Here is a 24,640-nt window from a genome sequence, read left to right on the forward strand (position 1 = left end):
TAATGTGTCTGAGAATGTCTCAATGTCTTTATTGAACACAAGACTAACCACCAATGGGCCACAACAGGCTCTTCTGAAGGGGGGGGGGGGGGGGGGGGGGCGGAGAGAGAGATGAATGAGGGATGAATAAGACTGGTAAAGGAGAAGGGGGTGTAATGGAGGGGAAGGTAAGAGGAGAGATGAAAATGTGCCATGAAAGGAGAGAGGAGAGATGAAGAAGAGAGAGGGGGGTTTAACCGATCGATGGCTTACAGCAAATTAAGTAATAGCAGTTATTCTGTCGATGCATATTACTGCATGCTTAACAGCAGCTGGCCCAGAACATTCAGGCACCACCGTGTCAGATCGATGGAAGAGAGAGAGAGCGAGCGAGAAAGAGAAAGAAGGAATGAAAGATGATGTCTCGGACAGTGTAATTGACTATCATAACAGTAGAACAGAAAACCATGTATAGTTCCCTTTCAGTGTAGAGGCGTGTGTGTGAGAATTAACGGATGTATACAGAGTTTAAAAACTAGACAGCCATAACTGTGATTTTTTCTGTGACACAAAACATGTTTTATAATAGATTATTTTTTGTTTCATGAAGGATGTGCGGCTGGTTTATGAAGGCAAACTGACCTGGCTGGTCTATGAGAGAGAGATGACCTATGACCCTTTGACACCCTCTTTTCTTCTAGCTGACCACTGTCTGTAATTAACAACTTGTGCAGTGTGTATGTGTGTGTAAGTGTATGTGCGTGTGTGTTTGGATTCTAATCTTCATCACAAAATATAATAAGTGAATGGGATGATGAGGGTATGCTCATGCGATTTGAACATAATGTTTAGGGTTGAGATCTGTCTGTGAGAGCCTGTTGGATCAAATCTCTGCAAATAGTTAAATAATAGAGTTTCTCAAATGAGTTACATGCTGGGCCAATTCAATTATTTTGTCAGCGAAATTGGTTTACAAGCTTGTAAAGCTTGTTGGCTTTGAACGTTATGATCCAACCATCCCATTTTAAATGCGCCATAATTGGACTTCTCGCTTATGGATCTCAATTCGAGGGGGGGCGAAGCTTAATGAAATAGTCCGTGTGGGGCGCGAGGTTACAGCTGTGGCCCTGTATGTAGGCAGCGTATGAGGGACCCTGCAAGTCGCAAGAGAGGAACGTGTGGGAAGAAAGATCAATAAGAAAGCGCGTGGGGGCCACTTTCCACTGTAGTCTCTGGAGGGCTGCCTGCGCTTCTCTTTGGCTTTTCGCCAGTCATTAAAGCAACGAGCGCGGTGGAGAGAAAGCGTCTTCAGCACAGTCACAAGAGTTTCTTCTTTGCGCACACAATTATAACGTTCTTGAAGAAACCATGACAACCTCAGAAGCGGGAGACTGAGTTCATATTCGACTTTAGCAGCTGAGTAGACTGGGATACGCCGATCTAAGGAAGGGTTACTTAATGCCGGCTGAAAAGTTATTTTTAAATTCAATAATGGCATCTCTGAAGACACGCGCGGAACAGAACATCCTGACATATCTTTGGGGAGTATTGGTGATGGCCTCGAGCTGCCACGGCGCGCGAGTTGTAAGTGGTAAGTTTTTTTTCTTCAGATTTTCAAAAGACTGGACGTTGTTTTGATATAGGTTGGCACATTACCTTCAGAACATTATTCCCGGGTTGGCTTTAAGAAATCGACTAGATACATTTTATTATCCAGGCAGCATGGTTTTAGTGCGAAAACAACCACGATATTAGCATAAGGTGAATTTCAGAACCTCAAAGCCACAATGTTGGCTCTGGATGCAGGTTTGTCTATTTGTGTCTGTATGTGTGTATTAGCCTAGTTTTTTTAAGTTATTGGTTTTAATGACTAGTGGTTATTGTGGTTTTAAAATAGAGTATACATTCTATTTACCGTTTTTGAGAGAGAGAGAAAGAGAGAGAGAGAGAGAGAGAGAGAGAGAGAGAGAGAGAGAGAGAGAGAGAGAGAGAGAGAGAGAGAGAGAGAGAGAGAGAGGGGAGCGAAGGAGGATAGCATAACACTGATGTTGGATGCTTGAGTTCATCATTTGTCTTCCCAGTAAGGAGTGGAAGGAGTAACTGGAAAAAAGAAGGAAAGTGATTGAATGATAAGAAAGATGGATTAATTGAGGAGTCAGGGGGAGGTAGAGAAAATGAGATAACTAACAGCAAGAGAAAATAAAAATACATGGATGAATGACAAGTCTTATCAGATGAGGACAGGATGTAGGGGGAGTGAGGAGACGGTGGAGTGAACGAGAGAAAAGAAAGCAGAAAACAGAGAAGAGAGAAAGAGGGAGAGAGAGAGAGAGGGAAGGGACCACTGGGATGAAAAACAGTGTTTCCTTTTGAGGAATCACAACAGGAAGAGGAGAAAGGATGAAATGAGGGAGGGGAAGAGGGAGAGGGAGAGGGAGAAGATATCAGAGGGGGATATGGAGGAAGGTGAAAATGCTGAGTGTGTGTAGTCTGTGATACTGGCTGCATTACAGGAGAACCAAAGTGATGATGGTGCAAAACAGACACGGTCCAGCCAATCATTTAAAGTACCTTTGGTTCTGGCCTAATGTTATTATTAAAGCCCCTTTAACTGGCCATGTATTAATCACTGGTGTTATTCACTGAGAATCCCTGTTCACAGGCAGACAGACAGAAACTTGGACACGCACACAGACACCGAGACACAGACACACACAGTAGAACTACACACACACCCATACACAGGCGCAAACATGGAAATGTAAATACTCATGTGAGGCAGCACCAATGAAAGAGCACACTAAACACACACACATTCACACACACACATACACACATGCACACACACACACACACACACTCTGAATCTTGCTTAATGGTGCTGGCCTCTCTAGTCTTTATAGGTCACTCCCAAACATGGTCCAGATCTCCCACTTTACACAAATCTATAGAGACAGGTTTATGGGTGCTGCATGATGCTGGTGTGTGTGTGTGTGTGTGCGTGTAGTAAAAGCAGTGTATTTGCTGTAGATAGACAGAGACACCATATCCAATGGGGACTTCCCAGGTGTAGACTATAATCATGTTTAACATCAACATGATAAGAACTGAGGTTTGTTAGGGTGATGGATGAAGATGGTTGATTGTTCGTGTTCCGTAGTATACATCATTGGGCACTGGGCAGTAGTTCAGCTGTGGGGTGAGGCGGTTCATATGTTCTAGGTGGTGGTGTGGGGGGGGGGGGGGTGGGTAGTATTAAAAGTTTAACGGTAAATTGAACTGACGGAGAGGGAATGGGAAGAGGATGACCACATCATCCTGGGAGGAAGCCAAGTCGTTAAGGGTGTGTCCCGCTGTCAGTCACAGTGACTGATCGACTGATCTGTACTGTTTCTGATGCTGTTGACGTTACAGGGGCATATTGATCAGTATTGTTTTCAGGAAAGAAGCTCAGTGACTGTAGGATAATGTTATTGCTGGGTTAAATAACTCTCTGACTGGTTGACTGTCTGACTGAATGAATGATGGACATATTGATCACATGCAGGTCTGATTGGCTACATATTCAGTAGTCAGATGGATTTCCCTCTCACTGATTGGTTAATGAGAGGCTGGTCTAATGGCTGGATGAATTGATGGAGGGATGGATGAATAAAAGGTAAACAAGCCAGAAAGTATGAATGACAAGAAGAATGAGATAAAGGTAGAAGTGGAAGACAATCAAACATCACATCAACCTGCTCCACCCCCCTCCCTCCCACCTCTCCCCCCCAGGTCAGACAGTGTGTGAGGGGGGGACAGAGCAGCCCTGCTACAAGATCGCCTACTTCCGGGACGTGACAAGTCGTGTTGCATTCCTGGAGGCTCGGCAGGCGTGTGAGATGGACGGAGGATCGCTGCTGAGCATCGAGAGCCTAGCAGAACAGAAACACATAGAGCACCTGCTGCAGGTGTGTTGGTGTGTGTGTGTGTGACAGGTGCTTGCGTTGTCTTGCCTTAAGAATTTCAGTGCCCAGTCTAACCTTGTGTTGTTCTGTTCACCTGACAAATAAAAGACTTGAACTTGAACTTGTATGTATGTGTGTGCGTGACAGCAAGAGAGACAGAAACAAGCACAGCTACACCTCCTCTTCTCCTCCTCTCTCCTCCAGGAGCTGTGTACCTCTTCCACAGGGGCCGGGTAACAGCATAGAGGATGGGGACTTCTGGATTGGTCTGACGCGGGTGGATGGAGACACTAACCAAGAACACAGCGGCTTCACTTCCTGTCCAGACCTCTACCACTGGACAGATGGAAGTGTTTCCCAGTTTAGGTACTACATTTACATTTAGTCATTTAGCAGACACTCTTATCCAGAGCGACTTACAGTAAGTACAGGGACACCCCCCCCCCGAGGCAAGCAGGGTGAAGTGCCTTGCCCAAGGACACAACGTCATTTGGCACGGCCGGGAATGGAACCAGAAACCTTCTGATTACAATCCCGATTCCCTAACCGCTTAGCCACCCTAGTGTGTGATGGTACTAGTGTGTGTTTTTGTGTGATAAAGAACAATGGAAGAGAAGGAAGTATGTAAGGTCACGTGTATTTAAACAGATGATGTGACGTCCGGGTAGGACAATGTAGCTTATCACCTGTGTGTGTTATGTAACACGTGCGCCAGGAACTGGTACTTTGATGAGCCGTCGTGTGGCGGGGAGGCTTGTGTGGTCATGTACCACCAGCCCACGGCACTCCAGGGTCTGGGCGGAGCTTACCTGTTCCAATGGAACGATGACAGATGCAACATGAAGCACAACTTCATCTGCAAGTACGAGCCAGGTATGCCAGCACCTGTACACCTGACTAAAACTTCATGGTAGTAGACCTCCCCTTACCTCCCCTCAACTCTTCTCTCAACCTCCTTTTCCTCTCCTGTCCTGTGTTCTGTGCAGAGAGCCACCTGGTAAAGGAGCAGGGAGACCGGCCTGGGCCTCGTGACCCGGGTAAGGAGGTGTATCCTGGGGCTTTGGCCCTGGTAAGGAGGTGTATCCTGGGGCTTTGGCCCTGGAGTGTTGTACCATTCTGACTGTCTTGCTACTGTCGGTCAATAACAGTTACCCAGTATTACAACGATGTGGGTATGTGTGTGTGTGTCGTAGAGTTTTCCTCTGACCACACAGAGGGGGTGAAACAGCCAGTTCCCAGCGAGGACAACACCCCTCAAGTGGTTCTGGCCGGGCCCACAGGTGAGACCGATGGGGGGAGACAGCGGAGACAAGTAGGGGATAGGGGAGAGGTTCTACAGGGTTCTGCTGATTGAGTGATGGGAGTTGTAGTTCTATATGTCATGTGTTTTCATCAGGTATGCTGCTGGTGTATGTGATCATTCCCACTATCCCACTCCTGCTCCTCATCCTGGTGGCAACTGGGACTTGCTGTTTCCAGATGTTTAGCAAGAGGTAGGAGGCTGTGTATCACATAAAGATTATAGTAAAACGCCCCTTTTCAATTCATCTCTCTCTGAACTCACCCGCACTGCAATCCATCTCTGTTCGGTTCTGACTGGCAACAGTAAGAGAGAGTTGGGCCTTTTTTAATGGCCAAGCAGTCATCCTCAAGCGGTCCAGTTTGCTTTGAGAATATAGCTGATTCAGTAATATTGGCAGCCAGATCACACAGAGGTCATGTTAGCACAAAGCTCATTTAAAATAATGGTTGTTGTACCTGTGTGTGTGTTTGTGTGAGTGTGCCTGTGTGTTTATGTGGGTGCGTAGAGCATGTGTGTGTGTGTGTGTGTCTGTTATGGGGCTATGGAGGTCTCTGGGTTGATACCTGGACCCTACTATAGTATACTTACACCAGAGAAACTACTGAATCAAGCATCTCTATTATATTAAACTACTGTAACCATCTCTACACACATGCACACACACACATACAGAACTCACACACCCACATGTGTACACACAAACACACACACACACACACGTCAACACAAACTAACTAAACTAAATCAACTCCCACTCTAAGTGATAGCTTTTTAACATATTTCTGATGGCTTGGAGGCTGGGTTGGACCTTGTGTGTGGGTGTGTGTTCAACACACATACTTTAAAAACACACTCCCTGGACTGCATTCAAAGCATTCTGGGTGATTGCTGTTGACTCCTGGCCAAGCCAGGCATCCACGTTACACCAGTATTTATAACACTGACAGAATATGAATTAAGATGAGCTAGGAAAAACCTAGGAAGAGCCTAGAAGGAGCATCACGTTTTATGTCAAATGTGTCTTCCTGTCTTCCATTTCCTGTAGCCAACCTCGGACCAAAACAAGTGTGGACCAATCAACCCTATGGATCTCCAAGTCTGCCAAATCAGATAGTATAGAAGTATGAGGCGGAAATGACATCACTCCAGACGAGGCACCACAGAACACACCGAAAGATCATACTTGTCAATTCTCTCCAATACTCTCCAATATCATCACCTTCTCTTTCTATGTCTGTCTTCTTTTTCCTGCCTCTGCTCTCTATCAGTGTCTATGCGTGTCAGACCTAGCATGAGTTTGTGTGTGTGTGTGTGTGTGTGGTTGGATAGTTAATAGTCACAGTTAATTGGCAGCAAGTAGAGCTGAGGTAATTACGTTTTGATTAAGAGAGGGAGAGAGAGGGAGCAAGAAGAAGAGAACAGAGAGGCAGAGATAGAGGAGAGACAGATGGAGAGGGGCTTGTTGGGAGACCCAGATAAACCAAGACTTTCAACTGGTCCTCCTGAGAAACAGAACCAGGTCAGAACCACTTCAACTCCAACATCAGGGGACAGGTTTACTACTAATGAACCGCACACTCTGGTGAGACATGGGGGAGAGGAAAGGAAACAAATATTTTAGAATAGAGGAATAAAAAGAGATAAAAAATAAGGGGTTAAGTGAAGGGGATACGAAGAGAAAGAAAAGCAAAGAACAGAGAGAGAGAGAGAGAGAGAGAGAGAGAGAGAGAGAGAGAGAGAGAGAAGAGAGAGAGAGAGAGAGAGAGAGAGAGAGAGAGAGAGAGAGAGGGAGAAAGGATGTTATTGGATGATAGAGTGTAGTATGTTTTTAAGGGAACCAGCATTTCCTGTCAATCCATCTGGTAGTTTATACAGCCACTGTGTAGTACTGTATGTGCAGTGTGTTGCATGTTATTGTGGTCTGCTAGTTCACCTTGGTCTCTGCTTTGTGACGTCGTTTACAGTGTGTTGCATAAATATGAATGAGGTTACCAACATGCGTAACCCTGGCATCTACAGTTTATATTCCTGTCATTATTTCTTTATTTGTTGTGGAATATTTAACTTACTGTACTGTACATGGGTTGCCACAGCAGCTGGATTGAAATCAGTTGAAGGTATATGTGTAAAAGTAGGTACATAAATGTGTGTATGTGTCAGATCGAGGCTGTTCTATCAAGCCAGTACAAAGGCTGTGTAGTGCTTGAAACAGGGTGAGACTTACAGTGTAATGTGTGTGTGTGTGTGTGTGTATGAGGAGAGGAGATGTTTGTTTTTGTAACTGTTGTGATCTAAAGGCAATTTCCTTGTAGCATGTGTTCAGACAGGCAGACCTGTGAGACTGTGTCATTAGCATAACATATGGTTCTGTTATGACTTGTTTTGTGAGCACTCAATAAATTACTTTATGTGATTTTGGGTAGAACTGTTGTATTTATTATGTGGCCCCAAGGGGGGGGGGGCAGGCTCTGGTAATTAGTGATATGAGTAATTAAGGGTTCTGAAGCTCACAGCCCCTACATCTGAGTCTCTCATTTAATTAGACACACAATTTTACATACTCTCTCTCTCTCTCTCTCTCTCTCTCTCTCTCTCTCTCTCTCTCTCTCTCTCTCTCTCTCTCTCTCTCTCTCTCTCTCTCTCTCTCTCTCTCTCTCTCTCTCAAACACACACACTGTTAACCAACAGAATGTTTAAATAAGCGTTTTTAACGATAAACCATATTAAAGTACAGCTCTCTTCTTGATCAGACAACTGACATCTTAAATGAGTCTGTCTGAAGTCTCTGAGCTCTCTGGGTTGTTTGTAGACAGATGAAATAGCTGAACACACCAAGGGTCTCCTGACGTCTGGAGTTTGTGAATAGACTGTGCAGCAGGGAGGCTGGCTGATGAATCACTTAGCAGCTCGGGAAGATCTGCATAGATTTATAAAACGACTGAAACATGAAGAGACAGGAAGTGAAGAAGAGTGGGAGAGAGAGATAGTGAGTGGGGGGGAGGGTGGATAGAGGGATTGAGAGACTTGGCGTGTAGATTTATGGACAGGAAAGGGTTGGTAGGGGGGTTGGGGGTGGGGGGGGGGTTAATAGACATGATACAAAGTGATAGAGGGGAAAATAGATAAATATAGAGAGAGACAGTGTCAGGTTCACGGCGAAATAGTGATGCATCAGCTGTCACAACCAATCAATTCTTCGTCATCGTCTTCATCACCATGTTATTCACCATCGTCTTCATCCTGTTCATCCTCCTCAGCACCTTCTCCCTGCGGCTCCAGCAGTGGGGGGGGGGGGGGGGGGGGGGTTGGGGGGGTTGCACGATGGTGTCTTCTCAGGGCTCTTCCTCCCTGGCTGGGCCTGTCTGCGTCTCAGAGAGAGCAGACGAGAGAACAACGCCCCCCTCAGGTGGAGGGTGGTAGGGGAGTCAAACTCTACAACACGGCCCTCCTGCAACACCAGCACCCTGTATATGGGTGTGGAGGAGGGCATGTTGTTAGGTCAATCAATCAATCAATCGCTAATGAGTCAATCAAATCATTTGTCTGTCTGTCTGTCCATCCGTCCACCAACATATATCCCCAGACAGAACCTTGCAGTGGAACCCTCCTCACCTGTCTGTGTGCATGGCGTTCCAGGGGTTTCGTGTGAGGGTGAGAACAGTGCAGTTTGAGAACTCTGTGTGGAGCAGGTTCTGTAGCAGCCTGTCTGTGGGTGAGTCTGTTGGGGGAACCGGTTCCTCGTAGACCAGAACTGCAGAACCTCGCAGTAAAGCTCTGGCCACACACAAGAGCTTCCTGTCACTGGAGCTAGGGAGAGGGAGAGGGGAATGGAGAGGAGGGAGAGGTGGGAGAGGAGGGAGAGGAGGGTGAGAGGAGGGAGAGGGAGAGGGGAATGGAGAGGAGGGAGAGGAGGGAGAGAGGAGGGAGAGGAGGGAGAGGAGGGAAAGGGGAATGGAGAGGAGGGAGAGGAGGGAGAGGAGGGAGAGGAGGGAGAGGAGGGAGAGGGAGAGGAGGGAGAGGGGAATGGAGAGGAGGGAGAGGAGGGAGAGGAGGGAGAGGGAGAGGAGGGAGAGGGAGGGAGAGGAGGGAGAGGAGGGAGAGGAGGGAGAGGGAGAGGAGGGAGAGGGAGAGGAGGGAGAGGAGGGAGAGGAGGGAGAGGGAGAGGAGGGAGAGGATGGAGAGGGAGAGGAGGGAGAAGAGGGAGAGGAGGGAGAGGAGGGAGAGGGAGAGGAGGGAGAGGAGGGAGAGGGCGAGGAGGGAGAGGATGGAGAGGGAGAGGAGGGAGAAGAGGGAGAGGAGGGAGAGGAGGGAGAGGAGGGAGAGGAGGGAGAGGGAGAGGAGGGAGAGGGAGAGGAGGGAGAGGAGGGAGAGGAGGGAGAGGGCGAGGAGGGAGAGGATGGAGAGGGAGAGGAGGGAGAAGAGGGAGAGGAGGGAGAGGAGGGAGAGGAGGGAGAGGGAGAGGAGGGAGAGGGAGAGGAGGGAGAGGAGGGAGAGGAGGGAGAGGGAGAGGAGGGAGAGGATGGAGAAGAGGGAGAGGAGGGAGAGGAGGGAGAGGGAGAGGAGGGAGAGGAGGGAGAGGAGGGAGAGGGCGAGGAGGGAGAGGAGGGAGAGGGCGAGGAGGGAGAGGAGGGAGAGGAGGGAGAGGGAGAGGAGGGAGAGGAGGGAGAGGGAGAGGAGGGAGGATAACAGGGAAAAGGGATGTGGTTCAGATGATGTAGACATCAGGGAAACCTCCACTTTCCTCTTCTAACACACACTCTCCCTCCTCTTCCTGCTCAGGCTTGCACACACACCCTTACCTGAAGCCTGTCCCTCCGTGGATTAGAGGGTGGAGCAGTTGTCTTGGCAGACTGCTCACCCTCTCCTTCAGGTGGCATTTCTCCAGAGCGTGCCACACCTGGGCATCGCCATGGCAACCCCATGGGTCCAAGTTGGAGCGCAGGGAGCCCGAGAACAGAACAGGAGACTAAACAGGAAAGAGGAGGAGGAGAAGGCGGAGTAGGAACAGGAGGAGAGAAAGGAAGAGGTGGTAAGCTTGGTTCAGTGAACATGATGAGGTCTGACGAAGTGCGAACAGGTTCGACCAGGTGTCCCTCCACCTGAGGGATGATAGCCAATCGGCTACGGAGGTCATGAAGTCCCAAACTTGCTAGGTTCACTCCGTCTATCGTGACCACACCCTCTCTGCCCTCAACCAATCGGAACAGAGAAGTGGTGATGGCTTCAAGGTCTGTTGCAGACTTGCTAACCACACCCACCTAAGGATGAAGGCAGGAATCAATCAGGAAACAGGAATCAAGCACACACAACAAACAAATACACACACACATACAATGACAAAAACATCTTCACACACTAACAAAAACACATACGCAGACAGACACACACCTTCTCCTTGGGCCTAGTGCAGAAGGAGAGTCTGGCACACGAGGGGTTCATCTCCGTCTCGTAGTTCCGGAACTCCAGCACTCCCTCCTCTGGCCAGGTAGGGGGCGCTCCACAGGACACTGACCAGGAGGACTGGGAGACAGGGAGAGGGGGAGAGAGAAAATGTGGGAGGGAGGGTGAAATCTGTATTTACATACAGTGCCCTCCAAAAGTATTGGAACAGTGAGGCGAATTCCTTTATTTTTGCTGTAGACTGAAAACATTTGGGCTTGACATCAAATAATGAACGTGAGACCAGAGATCAACGTTTCAGCTTTTATTTCCAGGTATTTACATCAGGATCTGATGCACAACTAAGAAAATATCACATTTTGTTTGAATCCACCCATTTGTCATGTGATCAAAAGTATTGGAACAGATATACTTAAAACATATTTAAGTGAATAAGACTTAATATTTAGTTGCAAATCCTTTGCTTTCAATAACTGCAGCAAGTCTGTGACCCATTGACGTCACCAAACTTTTGCATTCTTCCTTTTTGATGCTTTCCCAGGCTTTCACTGCAGCCTCTTTCAGTTGTTGTTTGTTTTGTGGGGTTCCTCCCTTCAGTCTCCTCTTAAGCAGGTAAAATGCATGCTCTATAGGGTTTAAGTCTGGAGATTGACTTGGCCAGTCTAATACCTTCCATTTCTTGCCCCTGATGAACTCCTTTGTTGTTTTGGCAGTGTGTTTTGGGTCGTTATCTTGCTGCATGATGAAGGCTCTGCCAATCAGTTTGGTTGCATCTTTCCTTAAATTGGCAGACAAAATGTTTCTGTAGACTTCCGAGTTCATTTTGCTGCTGCCATCATGTGTTACATCCTCAATGAAGATTAATGAGCCCGTCCCAGAAGAAGCCATGCAAGCCCAAGCTATGACATTACCTCCACCGTGTTTCACAGATGAGCTTGTGTGTTTGGGATCATGAGCAGTTCCTTTCTTTCTCCAAACTTTAGCCTTTCCATCACTTTGGTAAAAGTTAATCTTTGTCTCATCAGTCCATAAAACTTTGTCCCAGAATTTTTGAGGTTCATCTCTGTACTTTTTGGCAAATTCCAGCCTGGCCTTCCTATTCTTCTTGCTAATGAGTGGTTTGCATCTTCTGGTGTAGCCCTTGTACTTTTGTTCATGAAGTCTTCTGCGAACAGTAGATAGTGATACCTTCACTCCTGCCATCTGGAGGTTGTTGCTGATCTCACTAACAGTTGTTTTAGGGTCTTTCTTTACAGCTCTCACAATGTTTCTGTCATCAACTGCTGATGTTTTCCTTGGTCTACCTGTTCGACGTCTGTTACTTAGTACACCAGTAGTTTTCTTCTTCTTCAGGACATTCCAAATGGTTGTACTGGCTATGGCCAATGTTTCTGCAATGGCTCTGATTGATTTTCCATCTTCTCTAAGACTCACAAATGCTTGTTTTTCACCCAAAGACAGCGCTCTGGTTTTCATGTTGTTTTCACCTCTGAATACAGTCTGCATAGACAAAACCTATCTTACCCAATCTGAACCTGAGTGTAGACATTCAGTGGTATTTATTGATTGAATAATGTATGTAATAGGACACACCTGGGCAACAAAACACACCTGTCAGTCACATGTTCCAATACTTTTGCTCACGTGACAAATGGGTGGGTTCGAACAAAAAGGTGATATTTTCTAATTTGTGCATCAGATCCTGATGTAAATACCTGGAAATAAAAGCTGAAACGTTGATCTCTGGTTTCACATTCATCGTTTGATGTCAAGCCCAAATGTTTTCAGTCTACAGCAAAAATAAAGGAATTGGCCTCACTGTTCCAATACTTTTGGAGGGCACTGTATGTGTAGATATATTTGTTCACCTCTCTCTCCATTTTTGTGTGTGTGTGAGTAAGTGAGTGAGTGAGTGTGTGTGTGTGTGTGTATGTGTGGGTTCACTACTCTCTCCGTGTGTGTTTGTGTTCACCTCTCTCTCGGTGTTTGGGTGCTCCACTAAACTCTGCAGGACCCCAGCACTCCTCTCTACCTCACAAGACGATCGAACCAACGCAGGAAGGACCCCTCTCAGCTGGAACCATCATCACCATCATCATCACCATCATCTTCATTACAATCATCATGAGCAGTAATCTCTAGTGTGTGTGTGTGTGTGTGTATGTGTATGAGTGAAAGCATGTGTGAGAGTATGTGTGTGTGTACTCACACTCAGAGCGTAGGTAAGGCACAGTCCCACAGTGGAGGGGTCTGGTTCAGAGTCTAACAGAGCCAAAGACACCAGGAGCAACACCACACCTACATACACATCCAGCCACACAGCCAGCCACCTACACACACACACACATACACACACACAGGCATACAGGAGCAAAACAGGTAGGGAAGTTGTCAATGAAGGTATTCCCAGTGTGTGTGTCTTCGTGCGTATGTGTGTATGTTATCTCACCTGTCTAAAAGGATGCTGTTGTATCGACACAACAGGTGCTCATCAAGAACACCATGGAAGCGGGAAAGATCGCTTCCATAGTCACGGTGGTCTGTAGTGGCAGTGACATCATCACAGTGCGACTCAGAAAAGAGGGTGGAGAGAAAGGTGGTGGAGTCTGCAGCCATTTGCTTTACCTGACTGGAGGCTCGCTGGTAATAAGACTGAGACACAACAGAGATGCAAACATATTAGATCAATACTCCCTCTGGTGGAAGAATAGCAGAATGCACATTTTCAGTGAAGCGCCACACTCCTGTTCGACTCTGTAATGCAAAACAAGTGCTTACCTGTAGAGTGAGGAAAAGGAGGGTGAGGGCGGGAACAGCTATGCTGAACATCATGGAGTTGTAGCCTATCAGGAGTGCTATAACACACACCTGCAGCCAACCAAAGAGGCAGGAGTGCAAGAGGGCGGGGAATGCCTCCTCAATCATATATAAGGACTACAGAGAGAACAAGAGGATCAATATCACTAAATGTTTCGAAATAGACCAAACGAAAGAATTTCAACCAATGACTCGTCTAGAGGTAATGTGTTCGGAACTCTGACCTGTGATAAGTTCCGGAGCACCCAGGAAGTAGGCGTGGTCTTGAAGAAGCTGAGGGGAAGACTGAGTTTGGAGGTGAGCAGGTTGTCATGAAGACGAGACGATGCTCTGACAGAACCCCGATTCATAGCCAACGCTACGCAACACACTGACACACCTTGACACACATACACACACACATAGGTCAGGAACACACACAAACAGAAACATGATAGACAGCCAAGGCCACAAAATAGAAGGAAGACAGACAGGAAGACTGTGCACTACAAGCATCATGTTGGGCAAACACAAACACACACAAGGCCTACCCTGCAGCATCCCCAGCAGGGCGTAGACAGACAGACGAGAGTTCCTCAGGTCTCTCCACTCTTCCAGACCCTGCACCTCCTTGGCCTCTGCCGTCCACAGCGCCAGCACGCCAGCCTGACACACGCACCACACACACACACACACCTGGGCCAGTACCACCAGCCCTGCCCAGCCCCAGCCACACACACACAGGTACCGCCTCACACACGTCACCTGACCAGAGGAGGGTAAGACATGCGTTAACACACAGATGGACAAAGACTCTCACACACACACACACACAGACACACACTGCCTCTCAGAGCTGCACTGGACTCACTGTGTTTGCGGGTGGCGCTGAGGTCACCTCTGTGTTGAGTGGTTCCCTCAGAGCCTGACCGTCATCACTACAGGGGGAGACCAAAGAACAAGAGACAGGTTGAGGGACAGACAGGTTTTATGGGAGCGTATGTGTGTCTACACACTGAAAAAAAACTGAAAAGGTCTACTTAAACGGTTTGATGACATGAATTGCCTAAAGCCATTTGAGTTGAAGAACTGGATCAATCGTGTGAACTACACCTTGACTCAATGAAACCAGTTTTTCAAGTCAAATGGCTCTGGACAATTCATTTCATCACACCATTTGAGTTCACTTAATTTTTGAGGTTTACAGTGCAGTGTATGAACAGATCAGTGCAATGTGGCATGGTACGATATAACACTTATATTCTACCAGGGGGATTAGAGGGGATTGTTATTCGGCCTCATGACACATACCGGTATGACAGACCTTTAAGGACACAAGTCTTCGTGATCCAATTCGCTGAGAGAAAGTGGTCTTCTGTACATATAACAAACATCAACAACATTAAGACACAGTCACACGTGCACACACATTTATTCCTAGTAAACTATAAAGGTGTACCTGAGTAACCTGTCCAGTTGACTTCCTGGGAACACAGGAAGACGTTCAGAAAATGCAGGGAATTCCATGCCTGTCAATCAAAGATTAAAAAGATGACAGTACGTTACCGATGTGCAGTCAAAACAGATGTGTCTGTATTCCCTGTGTGCACGTGTGTTACTTATGTGTGCATGTTGTCTGTTTGATGTGTGTGTTAGAGTGTGTGTGTGTGTGTGTGTGTGTGTGTGTGTGCACTGCGTTTCCTGTGTGTGTGTGTGTGGGAGGGGTCACCTGTGTGAACCTCAGAGGGAGGGAAGGCAGCAGACGGAGAGGGACGTGCAGAAGTGGAAACACACACATACACGTGAAGACCTGCGAGGCCGTCAAAACATTCCCATCATCCACTAGGACATATGCTCCAAAGGTACACACACACACCTGTGGATGAGGGGATGAAGAAAACACAGATCACACACATGCACACAAAACCTAAATTCCCCGTTGGGCCTAAATAGCCTTTCTCAAAACAGTCCACCACTCCTAGCCCATGGCCCCAATCTGTCATCTGGTCAGATTAGAGGTTGTAATCTCTCCTGTTTTAATGCCCTGCTGTCAGGGTCTGTGACGTTTGTGCTTCTGGGACTCAGGTAGAGTAACATACTGCATAGAACATGACGCACCAAACACTCACACAAGAAGCTGATTGGATGCTGTTGAGTTGGCAGAGTTATATGGCAGATAACAGACTATAATCCTGCATGAGGAAAGGGCTCTCCTAACCTGAACAATATCTAGTATCACGGGATGTAGCACAGAAGGGGCGCATCAGGGTTACCGCTGGACCAATCAGAATGCTCATACCAAAAAAGGCACGCAGACACGATCCAATAGAGAGAAGGCTGTCAGGTATCCCAGAATCCTTAATTTTTCCAGCTCTTTCTCTCTGGTCACGCCCACTCTGCAATGAAACCACTCCTCCAAGACTAACAGCTTCACCGTCTATATGAGAGAGAGAGGAAGAAGAGAAGAGAGAGAGACGGTCAACGAGTGAAAAGAAGGAGGAGCTAGAGTTAGTAGAGTGTGTCGAACGTGACATCATCAAGAAGACTGGAGCAGAAGCGTTCAGTGAGAGAAACATACCCTGATTCCATTCAACATCTCCCGTAGAAGATGTTCTCTCTCTGCTCTCACTCTCTGCTGGTCTCTCTGAGGGGTACCAGAAAGTGTTACACACACAACCACACAGAGACACACGTTCTGACACACACACACACATACACACACTCCCTGACCTGTATGGCCGAGGCCCTGTGTTGTACAGTGGAGGCGAGGGGGACCAGGAGGAGAAACACCGTCAGGCCTGCCAGAGCAGAGGGGCCCAGCTCCCTCCACAGCAGACACACACACAGCGCCCCCTGTAGCACAGAGGACAACAACACAGGCAGGGACACGGACAGTGCTGCTACCTGCTCTGCATCCACCAGGAGAGAGGAGATTGCAGAGGAGGACTGAGATTGGGCCTGGGGGAGGAAGAGGAGGAAAAGGAGGGGAAGCAAGAAGAAGAGTCAGAGATAGAAGTGAAGGTGAAGGGAAAGCAAAACAAACTGCCATGTTTAGAGAGAAAGAGAGAAAGAGAGAGAGATCAGTTTACCTGTTTATACAGAGCAGCTGTCAGAGCAGTGTGAGCTCTGAGCTTGGTCAACTGACTGTGACACTCACACACCTGTAGAACCAGGGTATGGCACACCACCACAGCCAATAACAGTGCAGCATATGTATGGCCTGACCAATCAAACGCTGGCTGGCTCTCACAGAAAAGAATTGTCCACCTGAGGAGACGAGAGGTGAGGGCGGAAGGATACAGCTGAGTGTATGTGAGAAAGTGCATGCGTGGGTGTGCATTTACCTGAGAGCCTGAAAGGGCAAGAGAGCCAGCAGGTCGGAGGTCATCCTGAGCAGGGTCACTTGGACCAGTGATGGGCGAAGCCACACCCAAAGGTGTCTAAGCAGGGCGGGACCAACTAGGATGGGCTTTTGTCCAATTTTAGCTTCCTCCTCCTCTCCACTTGACTCCTGGCTGCTCCGCTGCTTACAGTTTTGCAGGGGGGCGAGAAAGAAAGGAGAGAGGGAGAGGGAGAGGGAGAGGGAGAGGGAGAGGGAGAGGGAGAGGGAGAGGGAGAGGGAGAGGGAGAGGGAGAGGGAGAGGGAGAGGGAGAGGGAGAGGGAGAGACATGTCTAGATCCCAGAAGGACAAATGTACAAGATAAACAAAAAGAGAACCTAGACATAGAGTGACAATTGTCATGTAGCCATGGTTACCTTTTTGCCTCGCACATCGCCTCTCCAATGCTGCTCCAGTTCGGAGCACAGGCTTTTGGCGGAATCTTCATTGCCAGGGCAACATAGGTCAGAAAGCTGTAGCCTTCGCCTGTAACCAGCCGCCACAAGTCTGAGGAGATGGAAAGGAGAAGAGAGGAGAGGGGAGGGGAGGAGAGGAGAGGAGAGGAGGGGAAGGGAGGGGAGCGGAGCGTAGAGGAGCGGAGAAGAGAAGAGAGGAGAGGAGGAGAAACTCATTGACAGAAACAGAATAATAATCCGAAATGAGAGTGGAGACAGGGATGAGCTCACCTGTTCACGGGCCAGTAAGATACCCGGTTAAAGAATGACGCCTCACACTCCTTGGTTCGGCTTTGCTCGGGGTTCCACTGCGTGCGCTTTGGACACTTAAATGTCATTTCCCTAAAGAGTAGCTTAAATTATACCGTCGCACTCAAATAAAGACAACTTTCAAACAAAGACCAGTTTTGAAATAATAAGATAATAAGATTGCAGAATGGTAGAAATATTTAAAACAACTTTTGGCTATTTATTTTCAATTCTAACGTTACACACTGAAAGGGAAAGGGATTTAATATAGACTGTATTGCGTTTACTACATGAAATAAGAAAGACAAACTCTCACCTTTCGGTTGCCCGTGCTGCCGGATAGACCACGAGCGCAGAGGTGGAGAGAAGCGGTGGAACAATGGGTTGTAGGGGGGAGTGCGGAGAGGAGGTGGCTCTGGATGGATAGTCCCTGCACATCTGGACAAGCCAAGCTGCAGGAGAGTGCATGCGATATTTATCCTTTAAACCGCCAACAAGCGTTCATTTGAGGCGAGGCATGATATAACAAAATTACCCTGGAAAGACAAATTTACGCAACGTATTTTTTCCTTCGTGTCCTTTGTGTCTTCATCCGTTGATCGTAGTATCAGCGCCCTGAATGAGCGAGAAAAAAATGCTGACCGCGCGGGCCAATGACATAGGCGCGCGCTCGGGGGCGTGTTTTGCTGTCAGAATTCTGACAAAGTGCTCCTCGAGGACTGGGTCAAGAGGGGGTCAGAGATGCAGACATAAAAGCAAGGCACTGCAATTCGAAATTAAAGTTGAGGTAAAAGTTGAAAAAAATGTTTTTATTTAGGCAAATTTACATTTAGTTATTCCATTAATTTGGGTCAGTTAGGTTGTTACCATGTTAACACCTTTTATCTCTTTATTAAAATGAAGATTTCCCTGTTCTGGGCCGTGCCCCTAATGAAAGTCACTGTCTGACCTACAATCAGCTATACCTGGCTCGTTAGCTGCCCCAGACCATGGTGGCTTGCCAGTTTGCCAGTCTGCTGCCAAGGAAGGCCACTGCCAACACAAAGGAGGACGAAAGGAAGAATAAAGAATAGCTGCCCTACAGGGAAGCATGTTTGAGTATACAGGGTGACAGCTGTTGCAGTCTTTACCCTGGCTTAATATTGTCTTACCCTTGCTTAATATTGTCTTTTTCTGGCTTAATATTGTTGTTTTAAGATGATTAAATCCATGTAATTACAGGCCTACTTAAGTCCTTAGACTTAGGTTAAACGTGAATGAATTATTCTAAAATAACGAAGTCCTACACAAATAATATGTTTTCTACTGGAGGCTTTGTTTATGAGATGGTGAAGTCAGTAAATTAATGATGTGTCATCTTCTAGGCTACTGACCAGTATTTGTTTGTGCTTGCGCTGGTGTGCACTGAGCGTGGACGACTCTCCCTGCTAATCTTTTTAAGACAAAGATCAGATTCCAGCACGGTGTCCAGATGTTTGCTAGGATCTGAAGATTACATAATGCTAAAAAACCAGGCTGGAACGCAGCCCAGCTTGACATAACCATCGGACTGACCCTCTCAACCGAGAAGGTTGCATTACCGCAACTGAAGTCCGCTTCAAAAACCAAATAACCCGTCCTTATACAGCGCTGTAGCAACATCGTCCGCATAACCCGTGAAGACTCGGACTGGTGTACAAAAATATATTGCAATTATGTATGCATTCCGTTGACAAACCTAATTTTCAGACTTCTCAAAAAAGGCCTAAATTTGACAAAATTACTTTGTGTTTTGGAAGCACTATCCCTTTAGTAGTGGGTGGGACTTCATAAGGTCCCTAGCCAATGGCGAAGGATAACAGAGGTCGGGGGCGGTACTTGATTGTAAATAGCGAATTCTCTTCATTTGTGGTGGTTGGATCAGAACCTCTGGGTTGGAGTAATCCGTTTGAATAACCAAGTATCTAGCGTTAGCTGCTGAACTTTGTACCCCCCTGTCATGGCAGTAGCTTTTAACTTACTTGCACCGTGGCGTTTTGTCAGGTTTGCCAGGTAAGTTTTATAACATTGCTGGCACTGGTTATCACAGTCTAGCAACATAAAGGCTAACTAATGCTCACCAATCATTTTAGATTAGCTAGTTTTAGACTAGCTCACTTGTTGTGAACATTGTCATAATAATGTTCTTGGCTTTTGCTGTCGAGAGTCTGCTAATGGCCAAAGTTGCTAGTCTAGGCTAATTTTAGCTAGCCTGCTGTATATGACACTGTCAGGTCGTTCGCAATCGTGAGTAAATGAAGGTGATAGCTATGAAGGTGATAGCTAGCAGTTGCTTGCCAATTATGAAACACTGCCTTTTAAACAAATAGTTCAATTCTAGCCCAAAACATACAGACAACAGTTTCCTTCAATGTTACACAAAGCAACAACATACTAAACTGTGTGAATTAGACCGCTAACGTAGCAAGCTAGCTCTAGCTAACTCTACAGTAACATCAACGGTGACCTTTGGTCTACATTCATTCTGACGAGAAGGCATTCTTTTATGGTTACCTACTAACCAGAGAAAAATATACGTTAAAGGCATTGGCATAGATCTGGCAATCATCAGCAGTAACCTTTTGTACAAATAAATCCAGACCCTGTTTGGTCAGATTAACTGTCTGATATTTTACCAGTCCAGTCCAATTTAAATACCTTCTTTCATTAAACAATCATCGTACCTCGTACCTATTCACTTACATTACACTGGCTTTGTAGATTGCTGTTATGACCCAACATAACTAATGTTAGTCTTCCATAGTACTGAAGTACCAGTCTCTATAGTGCCTGTCTACCTGTTTCTGCAGGACTGTCCAGATCTCTCAGCTACCCAGTCTGAAGCTCCACACCACATCAGCCATGTCAGCCACAGTAGAACAGTTCAACCTGGCCAAGAACGAGATGGGCACCCTGAAAGAGGACCCAGGGAACCAGGTCAAACTGCAGATCTACGCTCTCTTCAAACAGGTACTGTGACCATCTGGTTTCTCACTTGGGTTGCGATTGTTTTCTCACCAACTGATCTATGTAGTCAGTTATTATTCAGAATGTTGGTTCACTTTCCACATCCAACTGGTTATAAACATGCCCTCTTTTTTGAATTTTCTTCTCTCTCTTTCCCGCCCATGTATTTCTCACTCTCTCATCCGCTCTTCCCAGGCAACTCAGGGACCCTGTAACACCCCTAAACCAGGAATGTTAGACTTTGTTAACAAGGTCAAATGGGATGCCTGGAAGGCTCTAGGATCCATTTCAGCGGTAACTACAGTCCATGCACACACACTCCCATGCTGTGATTAGCCAAACCAGCATTGTGTTATGGACATCCTCCTCTGCTCCAATCAGGAAGAAGCCAGGAAGCAGTACGTGGATCTGATTGGCTCACTGGTGGCAGCCGAGGCGCCTGCCGGGGTTGCCGCACAGCCTGCTGGGAGCTCGGTGACCTTCAACACGTTGCTTGTCTCCATCCAGGACGGCGTCACCACCATCCAACTCAACAGACCAGAGAAGAAGAACGCCATCACTGTAGAGGTAACGGCATGGCACAAGGCTATATATGTGTACGAGTGTGTGTGTGTGTGTGGATGTGTGCATGCGTGTGTCTGTATGTGTGCAACCAGCTATACTGCCCTCTCTGTTCCTCTTTTCAGATGTATAATGAGCAGATCAAGGCCCTGGAACAGGCAGGCAAAGATGATTCTGTCCTCACAGTCATCACAGGTAAAACTCTAAAACCTCACCTACATGCCTCACTCCTTCCCACACACAAACACACTCGTCATGGCTCCTGGGTAACCCTTGCCACTCCTCTGTGGTCCAGGAAGTGGAGACTACTTCTGCAGTGGAAACGACCTGTCTAACTTCACCAAAATCCCAGCTGGAGGCATGGAGCAGATGGCTAAAGATGCTGGAGAATTGCTCAGGTGAGGTAGGGAGGAGGAGGAGGGGGGACAGCAGGGCCGGAGACATGGATTGACTTCATTAACTGACTCATGCACAATTGATGTATTTAAATGTGGATGAACAAGTTTCAGAACAATTAATACAGAGCTTAAAATGGCGTGTGTGTCCCAGGTCATACGTGAGGGCCTACATTGACTTCCCCAAGCCCCTGATAGCTGTGATCAACGGACCGGCAGTGGGCGTGTCGGTCACGTTACTGGGGCTGTTCGATATCGTCTACGCCACAGAGAGGGTGAGACTCCTCCCTTTCCCTCCCACACAAGAAGAGACCGTACCACGGGCTAACAACAGGCCTGAGAATCACAGCCAATGACCATGACTCTTTATCTCTGACCCCCTCCCTGTCCCAGGCCACCTTCCACACCCCGTTTAGCCAGCTGGGACAGAGTCCAGAGGGCTGCTCCTCCTATACTTTCCCCAAGATAATGGGAGTTGCCAAGGTACTTCCCTAACGCTTCAGTTCAGTACACTTATCATTTCATGAGTAATGTCGCTTTAAATTCACGTGCAAATATTTGATGTTTTTCTCTCTTAAAACTGTGTTCAGGCCAGTGAAATGCTGCTATTCAATAAGAAGCTGTCAGCCCACCAAGCTTGTGTCCAGGGCCTGGTCACTGAGGTGTTCCCTGACAGCAGCTTCAACAGCGAGGTCTGGACCAGGATCAAGGCCTACGCCAAGCTGCCCAGAAACGTACGACACAAGCCCATAAACACACATGAACACACATAAACACATGAACACACACACACACACACAATCACACCTGAACACACATGAACACACATGCATATTTATTTCCTGTCCCCTGTTCCTCCCCTCCAGTCTCTGGCCCTGTCCAAGCAGCTGATTCGTCAGACGGAGAAGGAGAGACTCTACGACGTCAACAACCAGGAAGTGGAGCGTCTGGTGGAGCGGTGGCTGTCTGACGAGTGCATGCAGGCCATCATGAGCTTCTTCCAGGCCAAGGCCAAGCTCTGAGAACCGGCCACACAGCCAGCCTGACCAACAACCAGCCTGCAAACAGTCCGTCAGCTGTCTAGCTCAGACCTGGAGTGAATGTCAACAGTCTGTCCTTGATGTCTCGGGTCCTCTTTCCTTGATTCCTTCCCCTAAAAAGCCTTTTTACATAGTTCTTTCTTTTCTGGCCATGCAGTGAAGGAGATGGAAACTAAGGACACAAGGGAAAATGGATAGACCGTTGAGATGCACCCCTGAATAAACAGTTTATCCATCCGTCCCATATGAACTCACCCACCTGCGACTCCCTTACTCCTACATCCTACCCCCTAATCCCTACTTCCTACTCCCTCCCTCCTACGGTAAATGACCACTAGCATATCGCCTAACACATCGCAGGTTCCAATCAAGTGACAAATGCCTTTTTTTCTACTACATTTCTTAGATATCTTGTGAATGAATGTAGTATGAATACTTTCCAGCTACCACACATTTTGCTGTGGTGTAGAACTGTAAAGAAACGGGGCATTTTGTTATCAGTTTTAACAGTTTGTTAATGTTTTCCTAGGCTCTGTGAAACGTGTGTGTGACGTGCACAGTGCCTGAAGGGGAGGCGACGAGAGGTGTGTTCAGTAAAGTACAGATGAACAGTGCCTTTTCTTGACTGAGACGTAATCATGCTACCTTGAGGACGGTGTGTAGCCATGTTGAATGTTCTCACTTCTCCCTTCTAATCAGTGCTGATGCATTAAATTAAATCATATTTTGATGGCTCATTGGTGTCTTAAGTATTTCTGATGGTGTCAGGATATTTTGGGGTTTACGATGGAGGGGCTGGAAAGCTGTCAAGTTGTTATTTCTCCAAGCGTCCAGCAGAGGGAGCACAGCACCCATAAACCAGGACACACTTGTTATTAGATCAACAGTTGTTGGAGCTGTGAGTTTTGTTGGCAGCCAAGAGACTGAAGAGTGTGTGTGTGTCTGTCTGTCTGTGGAGACAAGACTGCTCTATGCTGCTGTCTGCGAGGCTCATTATGGAGAATGTAATAGCACTGGGAGACACCTGAGGTGCGCACACACACACACACACACACACACGGAGAAATGCATCATCACCAGCAGACACCCAGGCAGGAAATGACCTCATCACCATGCACTTGTGAGACCCCAGGTGGTCTTCACTCAGCCATCATCAAAGAAACAACTAGGAGTGACGTGCTCTTTCTTGACCAGTGAAAGCCTGACTAACATGGTCCACCAACTGAATGACTTCTGCTTATGATATGTCACCATGTTACATCTCAGACCAACCAGCCAGGAGCCGACTGTGTATCTAATCTAGGGGCACCAGCTCTGTCCCCCCCCCCCCCCCACACACCCCTCCCTCCCCCAGCTGACGAAGACACATGCAAATGCTTTAGTCACAACAACCTGGCTGGTCTCACCTTTACCTGACCGATAACAGACACAGCTAGACCAGAACCGTGCCTTGCACCCCTTCACCCCTACCCTGTAGATAACGAGCAGTTAAATCATAATACATCATAACACCCCGACCTAACAACCCCCCTCTTATAACCAAGGAAAACATTCATACTGATAAAACAGGCAGACATAAAGGTTAGGTTTGGCTGAGCATTCAAATGGATTCCTAATTCAAGTACACCCTGTGTCAGTGGCAATATGTGCCCGGGTCTGGTGGAATGAACAGAGGAATACATCACTCACAAACCAGGAAGTAGGTGCCGATTTGTTTATTCAAACTATTTGACACCTGAGCTACCCTATCTAGGAGAGATACAAGAGAAACCTCAGCCTCAGCTGGAAACACAGTGTAATGTGGAATAATTAAAGTAATGCACAGACTTGTGCACTCGTGCAAACACACCCACTTGTCAGACACCCACACACAGTCCCTAATACATTAGATAGGCCCACCCACTAGAGAAGCTGATAGGACAGGACAGGACAGGACACTAACATGCTGGAATGGAAACTGTGTAATGGTGATCTCATGAAACAATTGAATACTTGAAACCATCTCAGATTGTGGTGCTCTACAGGCCAAATTGCCAGCCAATCAGTCAGCCAGCATGTCGGCCAACCAGTGAGTCAGCCAGCCAGGGAGTCAGTCAGTGTATCAGTCAGTCGGCTAGCCCCCCCAACCAGTCCTTTAGTCAGTCAGGTTG

General features: G+C 47.3%; 3 protein-coding genes across 3 annotated transcripts; 2 read left to right on the plus strand and 1 right to left on the minus strand.

The window, feature by feature from the left end:
* The first annotated feature begins 1,362 nt into the window (after nucleotides 1-1,362).
* chodl (chondrolectin) lies at nucleotides 1,363-6,956 on the plus strand. The gene is made up of 8 exons (XM_047024421.1): nucleotides 1,363-1,570; nucleotides 3,754-3,931; nucleotides 4,131-4,292; nucleotides 4,642-4,799; nucleotides 4,913-4,963; nucleotides 5,120-5,206; nucleotides 5,323-5,419; nucleotides 6,275-6,956. The coding sequence occupies exons 1-8, from the start codon at nucleotides 1,438-1,440 to the stop codon at nucleotides 6,354-6,356; spliced, it is 948 nt and encodes a 315-aa protein (XP_046880377.1). The 5' UTR covers nucleotides 1,363-1,437; the 3' UTR covers nucleotides 6,357-6,956.
* A 913-nt stretch (nucleotides 6,957-7,869) lies between these two features.
* On the minus strand, nucleotides 7,870-18,188 carry abcc13 (ATP-binding cassette, sub-family C (CFTR/MRP), member 13). The gene is made up of 24 exons (XM_047024288.1): nucleotides 18,045-18,188; nucleotides 17,826-17,961; nucleotides 17,492-17,602; nucleotides 17,183-17,312; nucleotides 16,770-16,951; nucleotides 16,515-16,692; nucleotides 16,156-16,383; nucleotides 16,004-16,069; nucleotides 15,725-15,862; nucleotides 15,155-15,301; nucleotides 14,885-14,954; nucleotides 14,737-14,800; nucleotides 14,297-14,363; nucleotides 13,977-14,190; nucleotides 13,671-13,825; nucleotides 13,408-13,563; nucleotides 13,079-13,281; nucleotides 12,839-12,959; nucleotides 12,602-12,703; nucleotides 10,618-10,749; nucleotides 10,329-10,487; nucleotides 10,029-10,195; nucleotides 8,842-9,036; nucleotides 7,870-8,693 (listed from the first exon to the last, which is right to left on the minus strand). Exons 2-24 carry the CDS (start codon nucleotides 17,945-17,947, stop codon nucleotides 8,483-8,485), a joined length of 3,318 nt encoding a protein of 1,105 aa, XP_046880244.1. The 5' UTR covers nucleotides 17,948-17,961; nucleotides 18,045-18,188; the 3' UTR covers nucleotides 7,870-8,482.
* A 1,200-nt stretch (nucleotides 18,189-19,388) lies between these two features.
* On the plus strand, nucleotides 19,389-23,104 carry eci2 (enoyl-CoA delta isomerase 2). Its single transcript, XM_047024373.1, has 10 exons — nucleotides 19,389-19,540; nucleotides 20,338-20,497; nucleotides 20,690-20,788; nucleotides 20,876-21,061; nucleotides 21,181-21,250; nucleotides 21,351-21,453; nucleotides 21,605-21,725; nucleotides 21,844-21,933; nucleotides 22,041-22,184; nucleotides 22,317-23,104. Exons 1-10 carry the CDS (start codon nucleotides 19,488-19,490, stop codon nucleotides 22,470-22,472), a joined length of 1,182 nt encoding a protein of 393 aa, XP_046880329.1. The 5' UTR covers nucleotides 19,389-19,487; the 3' UTR covers nucleotides 22,473-23,104.
* Nucleotides 23,105-24,640: the final 1,536 nt, after the last annotated feature.

The sequence above is a fragment of the Hypomesus transpacificus genome, chromosome 8 (genome assembly GCF_021917145.1).
Source record: "Hypomesus transpacificus isolate Combined female chromosome 8, fHypTra1, whole genome shotgun sequence".
Classification (NCBI taxonomy): domain Eukaryota; kingdom Metazoa; phylum Chordata; class Actinopteri; order Osmeriformes; family Osmeridae; genus Hypomesus; species Hypomesus transpacificus.

Bases quoted from the DNA above. Each gene is read 5' to 3' on its own strand.
- chodl (XM_047024421.1), top strand. From the start codon at position 1,438: ATGCCGGCTGAAAAGTTATTTTTAAATTCAATAATGGCATCTCTGAAG. The intron at 1,571-3,753 runs GTAAGTTTTTTT...TCTCCCCCCCAG, and splicing joins CGGCGCGCGAGTTGTAAGTG to GTCAGACAGTGTGTGAGGGG. The intron at 4,800-4,912 runs GTATGCCAGCAC...TGTTCTGTGCAG, and splicing joins CATCTGCAAGTACGAGCCAG to AGAGCCACCTGGTAAAGGAG.
- abcc13 (XM_047024288.1), bottom strand. From the start codon at position 17,947: ATGTGCAGGGACTATCCATCCAGAGCCACCTCCTCTCCGCACTCCCCC. The intron at 15,863-16,003 runs GTATGTTTCTCT...TCTCTCATATAG, and splicing joins AGATGTTGAATGGAATCAGG to ACGGTGAAGCTGTTAGTCTT. The intron at 10,488-10,617 runs GTGTGTGTCTGT...CTTCATCCTTAG, and splicing joins GCACTAGGCCCAAGGAGAAG to GTGGGTGTGGTTAGCAAGTC.
- eci2 (XM_047024373.1), top strand. From the start codon at position 19,488: ATGGCAGTAGCTTTTAACTTACTTGCACCGTGGCGTTTTGTCAGGTTT. The intron at 20,789-20,875 runs GTAACTACAGTC...TGCTCCAATCAG, and splicing joins CTCTAGGATCCATTTCAGCG to GAAGAAGCCAGGAAGCAGTA. The intron at 21,251-21,350 runs GTAAAACTCTAA...TCTGTGGTCCAG, and splicing joins TGTCCTCACAGTCATCACAG to GAAGTGGAGACTACTTCTGC.